Raw genomic sequence first — 15572 nt, 5'->3', positions numbered from 1 at the left:
AGGAGATCAGTCCTGGGTGTTTGTTGGAAGGACTGATGCTGAAGCTGAAGCTCCAGTACTTTGGCCACCTGATGCGAAGAGCTGACTCATTTGAAAAGACCCTGATGCTGGGAAAGATTGAGGGCAGGAGGAGAAGGGGATGACAGAGGATGGGATGGTTGGATGGCATCACTGACTCAGTGGACATGGGTTTGGGTAGACTCCAGCAGCTGGTGATGGACAGGGAGGCCTGGCCTGCTGCGGTTCATGGGGTCGCAGAGTCAGACACGACTGAGCGACTGAACTGAACTAAACTCATTGGTTTATGAAACTTTATTGAAAAAAAATAAATCAATTACTAGCAGAGCCATTAGTTTATCACTCATCCATTGATAACTTGCATCATTTATTCAGTGCTATATTAAACAGTGTATCAGAAGACAGATTAATAGATCCAAGCCTCCTAACAATTTAAATGAAAAATTTAAAATGTTTGAGATCCTATTTTTGAATACAAAGTGTGTTTGACTTCCTATTTCCATTCTCTGTAGAACAAGAACAGGTCATTCCTTTATTGAGATGCATAAAATACATCACATTTTCTGTTCTGCTGATGCTATAAATTCAATAAATTCTCCAGCCACATCGGTTATGAGCATAAAGTATATCATGTAACCTCAAATCTCTCACAGTGGAATGCTTAAACAAGGATGGATGCTGCTAGAATAATGCTGCTTCCTTTGATGTGACAACTCAGCATCCATCTCCCTCCCTCTCAGATGATTCTTCAGCATGTTAGAGCAGTGAGGAATGGTTTTAGTCTCTAACCAAGTTAGAGTGAACACATTGGCTACATATTACACATGCTACATTTTTAAAAAAATTCTGAATCTTGCGCAACTGTTCTCTTGTAACTACTTTACAGTTTCTAAAAGCAGTTATTGTCCAAAGCTGGAAGAACTTAAGTCTTCTCAGATGAGCATGTGAATGGAGGGAAGTAAACAAAAAATAAAATTAAAAAAGATGAGGTCTGATACGAGAGCAGCCTGGTAAGAAAATCAGAAAAGAAGCACTAATTTAAAGTTTATTCTAACTATAATACAGGTTATTCTGTCTTTAAGGTAGCATCACATGGCATACTTCTGAGTCCACTCCCGAGATATTCTGCTGTACTTATGTCTGTCTGTTTTAAAGATCCATGCAGTCTCTGGCACTAAGGGATCACCTGGGTTTGGATCTCATAGCAGTGAACAAATGGATAAAAGAACTTTAGAAATAGTTAAAGCAGGAGACCACTGTGATCTTAGAATATCGAGACAAATGCTGCCATTACTGTTAATATTTGGATCATAAATTATTGTTGTAAATACAACATTAGGTGGTTTGAAGGGGTAGATTGTAGGCAAATGAATTGCCAAAAAGAACACATTGTTTTGACATGGGCTGTCATTCAGTTCAGTTCAGTTGCTCAGTCGTGTCCGACTCTTTGCGACCCAATGAATCGCAGCATGCCAGGCCTCCCTGTCCATCATCATCTCCTGGAGTTCACTCAGACTCACGTTCATCAAGTCCTTGATGCCATCCAGCCATCTCATCCTCTGTCGTCCTCTTCTCCTCCTGCCCCAAATCCTTCCCAGCATCAGAGTCTTTTCCAATGAGTCAACTCTTCGCGTGAGGTGGCCAAAGTACTGGAGTTTCAGCTTTAGCATCATTCCTTCCAAAGAAATCCCAGGGCTGATCTCCTTCAGAATGAACTGGTTGGATTTCCTTGCAGTCCAAGGGGCTCTCAAGAGTCTTCTCCAGCACCACAGTTCAAAAGCATCAATTCTTTGGCGCTCGGCCTTCTTCACAGTCCAACTCTCACATCCATACATGACCACTGGAAAAACCATAGCCTTGACTAGACGGACCGTAGTCGGCAAAGTAATATCTCTGCTTTTGAATATGCTGTCTGGGTTGGTCATAACTTTTCTTCCAAGGAGTAAGCGTCTTTTAATTTCATGGCTGCAGTCACCATCTGCAGTGATTTTGGAGACAAAAATAAATAAATAAATAAATAAAGTCTGACACTGTTTCCACTGTTTCCCCATCTATTTCCCATGAAGTGATGGGACGGGATGCCATGATCTTGGTTTTAGGTGCCATAATTGTGACTTGCCAATGAAACATATCATCCCCCAACTGGACTTGCAGAACATTGTGCTGGAGGGTCACAGGTCAAACCACTAAGTTCCTTATTAGTCTGTTTTGGCACCATAGTCTGTGCTTTTTGTCTGGCTCCTCACTATCTTGGTGTGTGCTGGAAGGTCCAGCCAAAACTCATGATTATCCCAGCGACTGGAAAGGATTGTCTATTCATCTCACATCAGCTCTGCCAGACACAGGCACTCGGTATTGAGGAGGTGGATCTCGCGAGAATCTCAAGGCTGGTTTCTTCAGCGCTCAGCCTTGTTTACGGTCCAATTCTCACGACCATACATGACTACTGAAAAAAAACATAGCCTTGAGTAGACAGACCTTTGTCAGCAAAGTGATGTCTCTGCTTTTTAATATTGTCTAGGTTTAGCAGAGCTTTTCTTCCAAAGAGCAAGCATCTTTTAATTTCATGACTGCAGTCACCAGCCACAGTGATTTTGGAGCCCAAGAAAATAGTCTGTTACTGCTTCTCTAACAGAGCAGGATGAGCACAGCCCTTAGCAGGTAGCATTGCTGTGCCTTATTACTCTGCGCCCTGTTACTAGGCAACAGGTCCTGCTCAGCTATTGGTCAGCGCGGCAGTGGGTCCTGCCCACTGGTAACTGTCAACAGGGGACCACTGGGGAAATGATTCAGTCAACAATCCATGGGGTGGTGGTCATCAGATGGAGAGTGAGGTAAAAGGCAGATGCAGGCCTTCTCCTGGAGGCCCTCCAGCTTACCCAGCCTTGGGCCAGCAGGTGAGCTGGAGGGCCCAGGGAGCAGACTAGTGAGCCCAGGGACTATGTCCTGCAGAGCTCCAGAGCCCTCACTAAGGCCCTCCACTAGGCATGGCCCAGGATTTGAGAAGCAGTGAATCTCTCCCTGTCTCTGTGACCCACCAGCAGTGGCCGTCTGTATGCGCCACAGTCTGTGAGACCTGGTCTCCCCATTTGGATGGCCTGAGGAGACTGAGGCCACTTGGGTTGGATGCCTGGCTCCCTCAGGGAAGACAGCTGGGCAGGATATGGGGACCTGGCCCCGAAGGAGCTGCCAACTGAGATCTGCCTCCTCTTAGCCAGGACGGGGACCTTGGAGGGTAAAAGTTGTCCCTTGGGACTTTGCCCTTTCTCGTTAGGACAGAGAATAACATTCATCTGGTAGAGATTTTCAGGAACATCATTACCTGACCATGACCTGACCTCGAGAACAAAGGATCTGACACCCAGAAGTCTGCAACAGCTAACCATGCCCATTCCTCACCTTTTCCTTTTAAAGGGACTTGCTGACAGCTTTCAGTAACTTTGGGGTTCTAGGATACGAGCCACCCATTTTCTTGTATGAATCTGTAATAAACCTTTCTCTCTTCCAAACTCTTATGTTTAGTATTTATGGGCCTCACTGTGCATCAGGCACATGGATTTGCGATTTCCGTTAACACTTCCACTTTTCCCTCTTCTACTTGCCATGAAGTGATGGTACTGGATGCCATGATTTTATTTTTTAATGTTGAGTTTTAAGCCAGCTTTTTACTCTTCTCTTTCATCTTCACAAAGAGGCTCTTTAGTTTCTCTTCAGTTTCTGTCATTTAGAGTAGTATCATCTGCATATCTAAGGTTGCTGATATTTCTCCTGGCAGTCTTGATTCCAGCTTGTGATTCATCCAGGCTGGCATTTTGCATGATGTACTCTGCATATAAGTTAAATAGGCAGGGTGACAATATACAGCCTTGATATACTCCTTTCCCAATTTTGAACCAGCCTGTTGTTCCTTGTCCAGTTCTAACTGTTGCTTCTTAACCTGCATACAGGTTTTTCAGGAGACAGGTAAGGTGGTCTCATATTTTCATCTCTTTAAGAATTTTCCACAGTTTGTTGTGATCCACACAAAGGCTTTAGTGTAGTCAGTGAAGTAGATGTTTTTCTGGAATTCCCTTGCTTTCTCAATGATCCAATGAATATTGGCAATTTGATCTCTGGTTCCTCTGCCTTTTCTAAAGCCAGCTTATTGCTTATACATCTAGAAGTTCTTGGTTCATACTGCTGAAGCCTAATTTTAAGGATTTTGACCATGCTTTACTAGTATGTGAAATGAATGCAATTGCACAGAATTTTGAAAATTCTTTGGCATTGCCCTTCTTTGGGATTGGAATGAAAACTGACCTTTTCCAGTCCTGTGGCCACTGCTGAGTTTTTCAAGTTTGCGGACATGGTGAGTGCAGCACTTTCACAGCATCATCTTTTAGGATTTGAAATAGCTCAGTTGGCATTCCATCAATTCCACTAGCTTTGTTCATAGTAATGCTTCCTAAGTAATACTTTTGAATTGTGATGCTGGAGAAGACTCTTGAGAGCCCCCTTGGACTGCAAGGAGATCAAACCAGTCAATCCTAAAGGGAATCAACCCTGAATATTCATTGGAAGGACTGATGCTGAAGCTGAAGCTCCAGTACTTTGACCACCTGAAGAGCTGATTCACTGGAAAGGACCCTGATGCTGGGAAAGACTAAGGGCAGGAGGAGAAGGGGGTGACAGAGGATGGGATAGTTGGATGGTATCACCACTCAATGGACATGAGTTTGAGCAAACTCTGGGAGATAGTAAAGGACAGGCATGCTGTAGTCCATGGATTGCAAAGAGTTGGAAACAATTTAGTGACTGAAGAAAAACAACAGTGCTTCCTAAGGCCCACTTGACTTCACACTCCAGGATGTCTGACTCTAGGTGAATGACCACACCATTGTGGTTATCCAGGCCATTAAGACCTTTTTTTCCTTTAGTTTTAAAATGTGGATATTTACTACTTAAATCAACTTGTTTGATAAAAAACACATTATATTTTAAGATACTATAAATACACATTAAAAATAATTATAAATTGTGGTTCTTTTGAGTGCAAACGAGTGGTTACCCAAAGAAGAAATAAAACCTCCTTCTGTACTCACTCGCTAAGTTGTGTTTGACTCTTTGTGACCCTATAGACTGAAGCCTGCCAGCTTCTCTGCTGGGGATTTTCCAGGCTAGAATACTGGAGTGGGGTGCCATTTCCTTCTCCAAAGACCTTTTTTGTATAGTTCTTCCGTGTATTCTTGCCACCTCTTCCTAATCTCTTCTGCCTTTGTTAGGTCCTACGGTTTCTATCCTTTATTGTGCCCAACCTTACGTGAAATGTTCCCCTGATATCTCCAATTTTCTTGAAGAGTTCTGTAGTCTTTGCCATTCTATTGTTTTCCTCTATTTCTTTGAACTGATCACTTAAGAAGGCCTTCTTATCTGTCCTAGCTATTCTCTGGAATTCTGCATTTAGTTGGGTTTATCTTTACTCTTTCCCCTTGCTTTTTGCTTCTCTCCTTTTTTCAGCTATTTGTAAAGCCCTCTCAGACAACCATTTTGCCTTCTTGCATTTCTTTTTCTTTGGGATGGTTTTGGTCACTGCCTCCTGTACAGTGTTGGTGCAATTGGTTACCATATTTGGCTGTTAACCAAAAGGTTGGTGGTTTGAGCCCACCCAGGGACAACTGTCCTTGAGGCCTTTTTAAGAAACATTTCTCAAAACCCAGATTTTGTCACTCTTCTACTCAAAACTGTTTAATGACTCCCTGTTGACTACAGGATAAAGTCCAAAATCCTTGTGGCAGAATAGTAGTGTGATTAGGAACACAGCTTTAGAGCCAGCCAGACGTAAGCTTGCATTTGAGCTTAAATTCTATATGGAGAAGGAAAGGGCAACCAACTCCAGTATTCTTGCCTGGAAAATCCCATGGACAGAGGAGCCTGGTATGCTACAGTCCACGGGGTCGCAAAGAGTCGGACACGACTGAGCGACTTCACTTCACTTCACTTCATGACTTTGCACACGTTACTTTACCTCACAGAATTTTAGTTTTCTTTTCTGTAAAGTGTGAGTGATAGGTATTAACCTAAGTATTAATCTTTCCTTTAAGGTGGTAGAGAAGATTAAGAAATGTAATCCTTATAAACTGCTTAGCACAGTATTTAGTAGGCACATAGATGTTTCAGTTCAGTTCAGTTCAGTCGCTCAGTCGTGTCCAACTCTTTGCGATCCCATGAATCGCAGCACGTCAGGCCTCCCTGTCCATCACCAACTCCCGGAGTTCACTCAGACTAACGTCCATCGAGTCAGTGATGCCATCCAGCCATCTCATCCTCTGTCGTCCCCTTCTCCTCCTGCCCCCAATCCCTCCCAGCATCAGAGTCTTTTCCAATGAGTCAACTCTTCACATGAGGTGGCCAAAGTACTGGAGTTTCAGCTTTAGCATCACAGTCATATCCTTCGTAATTTAGCCTCTCCCTGCTTTTCATGGCCTCAACTCCTGCCACATCATCCTATTCTAGCATCATTTCCCTGACACCAATTCTCTGTAGTGCCTCTATGCTTTTCTTCTCCTTAAAAATCTCTTTCTTGTCTATCTGGCAAAATTCCAATTCTATAATACAGTGACATCTTCTCACATACCCTTCCTCTCTTCCCAAACTTTCTAGAACCATTGAGATCATGCCTCCTAGAACCTTGGGAATAGTTCCAATCTCAAATAGTTTGTGGTGTCATCAAGAATGTATCGAAATAATCCCATTTGCATTGACATGGATGGCCCTAGAGATTGTCATACAGAGTGAACTATGTCAGAAAGAGAAAGACAAATATTATATATTGTTTATATGTGGAATCTAGAAAAATAATACAGATGAACTTATTTGCAAAGCAGAAATTGAGTCAAAGATATAGAAAACAAACTTACAGTTACCATAAGGATAAGGAGGATGTGTGATGAATTGGGAGATTGGGACTGACATAGATAATATTATGCACAAAATGGGGCTTCTCAGGTGGCGCACGTGGTAAAGAGCCTGCCTGCTTGATGCAGGAAATGTGAGACTTGGGTTTGATCCTTTGGTTGGGAAGATTGCCTGGAGGAGGGCATGGCAACCCACTCCAGTATTGTTGCTTAAAGAATCCTGTGGACAGAGGGGCCTGGCAAACTACAGGCCATGGAGCCGCAAAGAGTTGGACATGACTGAAGAGACTTAGCATGCATACATAAAATAGGTAACTAATGAGAACTTACTGTGTAGCACAGGGAACTCTACTCAGTGCTCTTTGATGGCCTAAATGAGAAAGAAATCTAAAAAAGAGTTGATATATGTATATCATTTTGCTGTACAGCAGAATTAACACACCATTGTAAAGCAACTATACTCCAATAAAAATTACTCAAAAAAAAAGAATGCATCAACTTCTCTTCCCCATTTTTATTCTGAAAATATGTTTTTCAAAACACAGCATTTGTGCATACTTTATGATGGCACCTATTATGTTTTAGAGATCTTCCCTGTGGCTCAGATGGTAAAGAATCTGCCTGCAATGCAGGAGACCTGGGTTCGATCCCTGGGTCAGGAAGATCCTCTGGAGAAGGGACTGGCAATCCACTCCAGTATTCTTGTCTGGAGAATCCCATGGATAGAGGAGCCTGACGGGCTACAGTTCGTGGGGTCGCAAAGAGTTGGACACAACTAGGTGACTAACCCACTAACACACCCATTATGTTTTAATGATTTCTGTGTCTGTCCCTCATTAGTCTGATCTTTTTGCAGGCAGAGACTTTATCGTCTGTGTATGCCAGAATTTCCCATAGTTGAGGACATAGCTAATTCAATGAATGAATGAATTAATGACTAATCAAGTGAATAAGGTATCATCGTCTTATTTTGCCTCTGTGTTGAACTAACCACTCCATTTTGACCTGAGGTACTGTTCTAAGGCATGAATGTCACGTTAGTAAGGCTGTGTGTGTCTTTGCGTTTGTCTGTGTATACACTTTGTCCTTCAAGTTTGTATGTGGGGCCCTATTTTGAGATCATCAGATTGCCCTCCTCTTTCCAAAGTATATATTGGTAAACTCCCTTTTCCATTTCCTTGGGGGCACCAGGCCAATGTGTCCTGCTTTGCTCCTGTTTCCACACACTGCCACATCACTAGAGTACTGCTATGCAAGGAATGTTAATGGGGAAGAGTGGCTCTGTGACTCAGAAGCCAGCCCAGGGATTAAGCTGTAGTGGAGGGAAAAACAAGGTTTGGGGGAAAATATGAAAAACAGTGTTGGCTTTATGCCTGGTGGCTCAGATGGTAAAGAATCTGCCTGGGTTCTATCCCTGGATTGGGAAGAATCCCTGGAGAAGGAAATGGCAACCCACTCCAGTATTCTTGCCTGGAGAATCCCATGGGCAGAGGAGTCTGGCAGGCTACAGTCCATGAGGTCGCAAAGAGTCAGACATGACTGAGTGACTAAGCACACACGTAGAAAACACTGTTAACTCCTTTTTGATTTTTGCTTTCAACCATTCATATATTCAGTAGACATGTATTGGGCACCTACTCTGTGCCAGGCACTGTTCTAGACGTTTGAGATATAAAAATGGATAGGATGTAATCTTTGCCCTGAAATGTTCACAGTCTTTGAGGGAGAACAAGTAAACAGACTGACATAATACAAGATGGTAGGAGTAATAGTGGCTATTTTCTGGTACATAAAGGAGAAACAAAGTCCCCCAATAAACTACAATACAGGGGTCTCTTGTTTCAGGAAGCTTGAAATCTAATTCATAGATCAATTCAAGGAAGGTGATCCCTCTCTTGACCTATGCCTTGGTGAATCAGGGTAAGAGGCAATCCAAGCATTTGAAGTTTGTCTACTTTCACTACCAAAAAGAAGATGAATAACCCAGTAGGTGGCAGCAGGGAAACAATTATTTTACATCTTGATGAGGGAGGAGTAGAAAGCAGAGGTAAATGCTTGGAATTATGTTCTGAACGTTCAGGTACGAGGTTCCCTTTCAAAGACCCAGAAGACATTCGGATAGAGAATAATTAGGCCTATATTGGGGGCTGCAATACCCAGGATTTTAACCCTATTCATTTTCATTTATTCATTCCACAAATAATTATTGAGCCCTTACTATGTACAGAGTTACATCATGGGAGGAGCTCTAAATACAAGAATGAAACAGTCCTTACTCTCTGGCACTTTACTCTGTTCAGAAATAGGTCTTCGTATTTCCCATCAAGGTTCATAATCTCCAGGGTATTTTATTAAAACTGATTGGGGTTAGTACGAAGATTAGACTAGAAAGGGAAATTTCTCTGAGTCTCAGTGACCTTTGGAGAGGTAACAGAGGCTAAGGGCTCGGATCACAGGAAGACTGTTATGTTTCTGATCGTCTTCCATGGCCTTTTAAACAGGTCTTCATTCGTTTATTTATCAAATATTTACTCAGCTCCATCACTGTGCCCAGCACTGCGCTTGAGGCAAAAGTGTGGATCTGTTTCGAATGTCATTCAAAGGAAGGCAAGACACGCACGCTTGTTAAATAATAAACAAGGCAGTAAAGTCGGAAGAATACTTGGTGGCATGTGATGTTTTGTGATACTTAACTGTTTAACTGTCTGACTAGACACAAGCACTTCAGTCCGGAGGTTTTCCTGGGCTGTGAATGCCAGCCCAGCACACTCTTTTCGAGAGCTCAGACTTCTCGATTTAGTCCCGTCTAAGACTCCCTTCTATATTGACTCACCAAGCCACCGTAGACAGAGCCGCACTGTCTTCCTTCCTTGCATTTGCCAAGGCGCGAGGGACCTGTGTCACGTGACCAGACTCAGCCTCTTGATTGGCTTGCCTCCTCTCAGGGCCTCCCTCCTCCCCCATTGGATGGGGTGGCCGCTGAGAAGAAGGTTGGGCCGCATGCGCGATGCCCGGATTTCCTTGGCCACCAGGAGTGAAGCGGTGGGGTTGGGCGATAAACAGGCTGTGACTAGGGAGAAGGGGGAGGGGAGTTCGCTCCGCAGGGACTTCTCATTCCCCACCTTTTTCTTTTAGGTGTGGTTTGGTCCAGACGCAGTTTCCCGGCAGCCGCTTGAGCTTACTCTGTTGTGAAAGGGGAAAGTAGCTCCTGCGGAAAGGGGATAAAGTTGCTAAAACGGTGCGAGACGAGAATTGTCCCCCATGCCATCCTAATGGTTCCGCCCTGAGTTGGTCCCGGAGCCGGCGCAGAGTATCTGAGAGAGGCCCCGGAGGGGGCGGGGAGGTGCCCCGCAGAACGCGGGTTCTGTGAAGATACGTGGGGAAGATTCGACTCCGAGAAGAGGAAGAGCGCGATAGAAAAAGAGAGAGGCCGCTGAGGGGGAGGGGGCTGCCAAGATGGCGTCTGCCTCCTCTGGGCCGTCGGCGGCAGGGTTTTCATCCGCGGATTCCGGCGTCCCTCCCTGCACCTCGGCCTCAGGTAATCAGGGCGTGGCGTGGGCTGGGGGCTGATGACTGCGATGGCAGGAAGAGCGAGACCCAGGAAGGGCACCTGTAGATGGGCATGATTGAGGCGTTGCCGGTAAGGAGGACCGAGAACTAGGCTTTCGTGTAGCTTTCAGAGCAAGCAGAGGGAATGTGAGGAAAGGATGGATTTGATTGAGAAAAGGGAAGCTGTCAGAAACACTGGCTGTCTTCAAGGAGACCGAGTTGAGGACTTTGAAGGAGTAGGGTCAGAAAAGGATGGAGATTGACGGTGGGAGTAGGGAGGAAAGACGGAATCGAAGGGAGTAGAGAAAGAGTAAATAGAGGCTTCATAAGTAGAGAGGAATTACGTAGTGTGAGAGGCAGGTAGACTGCACGTTGATTGCGGGGTTAATTGGACAAAAACATGGAAGAGAAGCCATGGGACGTAAAAGGTATGGAAGCGTTATGGGATGCTTTCCAATGCTGGGGCGTTAGGGAATTGGGGATTTTATTGGGGGTGGGAATGAGTTTTTGGAGGCTCCTGAGAGTCTCCCCCTAATGCGCCATTCCTTCTCATTTCGTGCCTCCCCTCCCCCCAAAACGCGCGCGCTCTCACGGACAGATACACCTACACGTTTTATCAAACATCCTCCTCTGGAGACTCCCATCTCTTGACTGCCCAGCTTTGGGAAGGAATGGGAACTTTTTGAAGAGAGCCTGAGGTATGTAGAAAAGCAGGGTTTAAAAAACTGAAAACAGATGGAGAAGGCGGAACGATGGAGTCTCGAATTGCAGTAGAAGTTGAGGGAGGTGATGCAGGAAATTAGGCTTAAAAAGGATAGGGTGGGGATGGTTCTAAGTGCTGTGTAGGAATATTGCATAATAGGAAATGGCCTGGAAGAATGCTTAGGCACGAAATTGGCACTTGGAGAAGGGAGCCAGGGAATCTAGCTCAAAGTAGTTAAAAACTGTTGAAGATTGAGGGAGGGCCAAGGAGCCCACAAGAAAGGCAACAGATTGCGTGTAGGAGGGGAAAATGTGTGGTGTTGGGATGTATGTTGGAGGGGGGAGTGGAGTTTGAGTCAGAAACTGTTCTAGAGCTTCCATCAGAAATGTCTGGGGTTCCACAGTGACTGTTACCTATACACTGGGAACAGGAGAGGCCACAAGATGATGGATGCTCTACCCAAGACATTGACACTTGCTTAATCCTGGGATTGCATCCTACTCGTTTTGAGTTGACTAAATAGAGGGTTCCACCTTTTCCTGTTCAGTTCAGGTGAGCACATACTTGGTCATAAATAGCTTCTTCACAAACTGGAGTTTTGTTTATGTACAATCTATTTTTAGTTTTTTGAGAGGTGGTTTTTGCCTTTCCTATAAAAGATTAGTGGGCCAGAACAACTCCTGTTGCATTCTAAGTGTGAAGAAGGATAAAGTTAAAATGAAAGTTTTTAAATACAGTAGCTTCTTAATTTAAAACCTCTTTTCCTCTCCCCCAGTGCTGGAAAAAGAATGGTTGTGTACAGTCTTTAAGCAGACTTCTTAACTATCAGATCAGTCATTAGAACCAGCTTAATCTTAAAAGCCTTGTGTTTATATCCCACAATTTGATTCAGCCTCTATTTCATGAAAATATTGTCCACGTGGACAGATTTAGGAGTAAAATAAAATATTTCTGTCACATAGTGATGTCTTCAGGTTTTTGCTCCTACTTCAGATAGTCCTACTAGTTTTAGGTGTTACTATTTGATATTTTTGTATGTTTTTATATTTTCTGTCAGATCCCAAGACTAGCAGGAGGTTATTCAGATAGTGTAAATGTTCTTTGCTGTTGTGTGTTTTCACCAGAAAATAAAGTGATAGATTTCAGTCAATTTTACAGCTTCTTGCCTTTATTGTGTTCATATGTGAGGTCAAGATACAAAAATGGTTAAAAATTAAAAATGACTAAAAATAAATAGCTTTGGGTTTTTTTTTTTTTAACTTTTTTTTTCACCCTCTTTCTCTGTTTCTTTGGCAAATATTGAAACTGTTGGATTAAGAAATTCAGAAAAATTCTCATAAATATTCCTGAAAACATGGGATTATTGTGTGCAGATACACAGTGTTGACTTCTTTCGCATATCTGTATGTTCACTTCAGTTTTTGCTTACTGAATTTAATAGAATATTTCCTATTTCGTTTCAAGGATATGTTTTTGAAGAGGATAAGGTGTTTGATTCAGATGCCAAAAAGGCTGTTGAGAATGTGTTTTGTTATTGGAGGAGAGTGGTGCTCTGTCTGGATAGTACCAGGGGAATTAAGGCATTGGTAGGAATAAATTGGTTTATGGTCTCCTAAATTGTTAAAGTGAAAGAGGAGAGTGAAAAAGTTGGCTTAAAGCTCAACATTCAGAAAACTAAGATCATGGCATCTGGTCCCATCACTTCATGGGAAATAGATGGGGAAACAGTGGAAACAGTGTCAGACTTTATTTTTTGGGGCTCCAAAATCACTGCAGATGGTGATTGCAGCCATGAAATTAAAAGACGCTTACTCCTTGGAAGAAAAGTTAAGACCAACCTAGATAGCATATTCAAAAGCAGAGACATTACTTTGCCAACAAAGGTCCGTCTAGTCAAGGCTATGATTTTTCCAGTGGTCATGTATGGATGTGAGAGTCGGACTGTGAAGAAAGCTGAGCATGGAAGAATTGATGCTTTTGAACTGTGGTGTTGGAGAAGACTCTTGAGAGTCCCTTGGACTGCAAGGAGATCCAACCAGTCCATTCTAAAGGATATCGGTCCTGGGTGTTCTTTGGAAGGAATGATGCTAAAGCTGAAACTCCAATACTTTGGCCACCTCATGCAAAGAGTTGATTCGTTGGAAAAGACTCTGATGCTGGGAAGGATTGGGGGCAGGAGAAGAGGACGACAGAGGATGAGATGGCTGGATGGCATCACGGACTCGATGGACATGAGTCTGAGTGAACTCCGGGAGTTGGTGATGGACAGGGAGGCCTGGCGTGCTGCGATTCATGGGGTCGCAAAGAGTCGGACACGACTGAGCGACTGAATTGAACTGAACTGAAATTGTTAAAGGCTAAAAGAGTAGCTTTGTAGAAATTCAAGGTACGAGTGTGTATGTTTGGGTTTTAATCATTCTGAAATCAACTTACTGTCCTTAGGTGTTTAGGTGAACTCACTTGAATATTGGTGAAACTGAAATCCTAAAGGTAAGGTTCTCTGGCAGTGTATACAAAACAAGAATGTTAGGATTCAGGGACAGATTGATGTTTTAGATAAGTCATTCATAACCTTCTAAGGTTCAAATTTTTTTGGCATTCAAATTAGAAAGGATTGGTAATTTAAAACAGTTCTTCCCTGCCAGTATTAACCCCCGTCTATGTTATTTAATCATTAAGCTGGAGCTGGTCTTTTATGCTGCTGACATGTTAGATACAGGAGTTAAAGCAAACCATACACTCTAAGAGATGTTTGAGAGAGCTTGTCCATTGGAGTAATTACCATGTTTGGATTATAGGGAGGTGCTGATAAATTAATGTCAGTCTTACAGGCACCATCATCATTTCCTTGTTCTTATACTTTGTTAATAAAAGATGATGCAGTTTGCACTCAGCTGTTCGATGTGTAAAGGAAATTTATTCCTTTTCTTCCTTTCTGTCCTAGCCTCATTATTTGGTCAGTGGTACCACTTAAAAAATAAAAGCACTGATGAGATGCTGTTGACGGTGCTGCCATCTGTCACACTAGTGACAGTATAGAGAGCCTGTTCCCCTGTCTGCAGTTTGACTAGTTCATCAGGAATTTGAAAATAAGCCACCAAGTCTTTTTACTACCAGAAAGGGAGTAAAGTTTCTATTTTGGCGACTTGTTTTGAATTTGGTGGAAAAATTAAAAAGTAAAGTTAGAGTATTAGTGTCCCTTGCTCCCCTAAAATAAGAGCTGTGATAAAATCCTGTGCTACTCCCTTAAGAAAAAGGACTTGAAACCTTAGAAAATCATGAACCTGTAGCTCCTTTTGCTTCAGACCAGCACATTTCTGAAATTGTCACACATTACCAAATGATTCTATCATAAGTACAGATGATTTGGAGGTAACATTTATAGCTCCTTTTCTGATTTTCCCTTAAACTGCTGAGGGAGACCCCAAAAAACACAGGGAGGAAAGATTTTTGCCTAGAACTTTTGTGGTAGAGCCAATCTCATCAATCCTTGATTCTGGTGGCTTTGTCCTTCCCAGCAGAGCTCCACCAGTAAATGTATGGTGTAATCTGATAACTCCAAATGGTAGGAATTTCGTTGAGGGTTTTTTGTCTGTGTTCTTTGTGTACAGTGTAAGCCATTTGTAGACTGGTCTCTTTCCCTTTAATTTTTCTATATTAGTGAAAAGTAAAGCAACTTAAGCCACATTATTGGGGGGAGAAACTGGAGTTTGGAAATGTAAAGACAGAACAGAATGCCATGTAAGGAGAATATCAACAAGTATCCTTTTGGTTGGTATTTTATAAATAAGGAGATTTTTCTTTATGATTTTTCCACAGAGGGCTTACACCTGCCTCCTTTTTAATTTTGTCACCTTGGTAGATTCTTCCAGAAAACTGACATCAGAATGTCACTGTTTTTTAATTATCCATTTATTTCTGCCATGACTGCTCAAGCCCAGGGTCAAGTATAATTATATAGACTTAATAGGTATCCAGTATCTGTTATTAATTGGTAATGTGTACTTACAAATTAGCCTTGAATATCAAAATACATATTATGTTTTGTTAATTTCTTTGTTTTTTGTTTTGTTAATTTCTGTGTGCTGTTCTGAGTTGATGTAGAACTTCTGATTAATAACTGTACTCAAATATGTGCTAGCTACTAGTTATTACATGTTTCATCAGCCTATTTTTTAAATAATAATGGAAACTACAGCTTGTGAAGTGAACAGCTTCACCAGGCCAAACTCACGTAACTGTTGAGAAGTTCTGAGTTGAGGGTGGGGGTTATTTAACCTTTTAAACTGGATGTTTACTTTCATAGAATTTTGGCATAGTCTTACTTGACATGAAGAAAGCAAAAAGACCAACTTGTCAGTTTGGTTTTTCTTTTTACTGAGTGTGTCCTCTTGATCAAGGATACAAGT

The 15572-nt window shown here is 42.6% G+C and overlaps 1 protein-coding gene and 1 pseudogene across 2 annotated transcripts in view; one reads left to right on the top strand and one right to left on the bottom strand.

The window, feature by feature from the left end:
* Positions 1-1052: 1052 nt before the first annotated feature.
* LOC120855887 lies at positions 1053-2236 on the bottom strand (annotated as a pseudogene).
* A 7655-nt stretch (positions 2237-9891) lies between these two features.
* Positions 9892-15572, top strand: part of PIP5K1A (phosphatidylinositol-4-phosphate 5-kinase type 1 alpha) — a 39604-nt gene continuing 33923 nt past the window's right edge. For both annotated transcript variants that reach the window (XM_040230701.1, XM_040230702.1), the window contains exon 1: positions 9892-10449. In XM_040230701.1, the coding sequence (XP_040086635.1) occupies positions 10368-10449 (82 nt within the window). In that variant the 5' untranslated portion in view covers positions 9892-10367. The remainder of the gene's footprint in view (positions 10450-15572) is intronic.

This window comes from Oryx dammah, unplaced genomic scaffold (genome assembly GCF_014754425.2).
Source record: "Oryx dammah isolate SB20612 unplaced genomic scaffold, SCBI_Odam_1.1 HiC_scaffold_28, whole genome shotgun sequence".
In the NCBI taxonomy this organism is placed as follows: domain Eukaryota; kingdom Metazoa; phylum Chordata; class Mammalia; order Artiodactyla; family Bovidae; genus Oryx; species Oryx dammah.
Note: the sequence above shows the minus strand (reverse complement) of the source record. Positions and strands in the feature narration are given on the sequence as shown.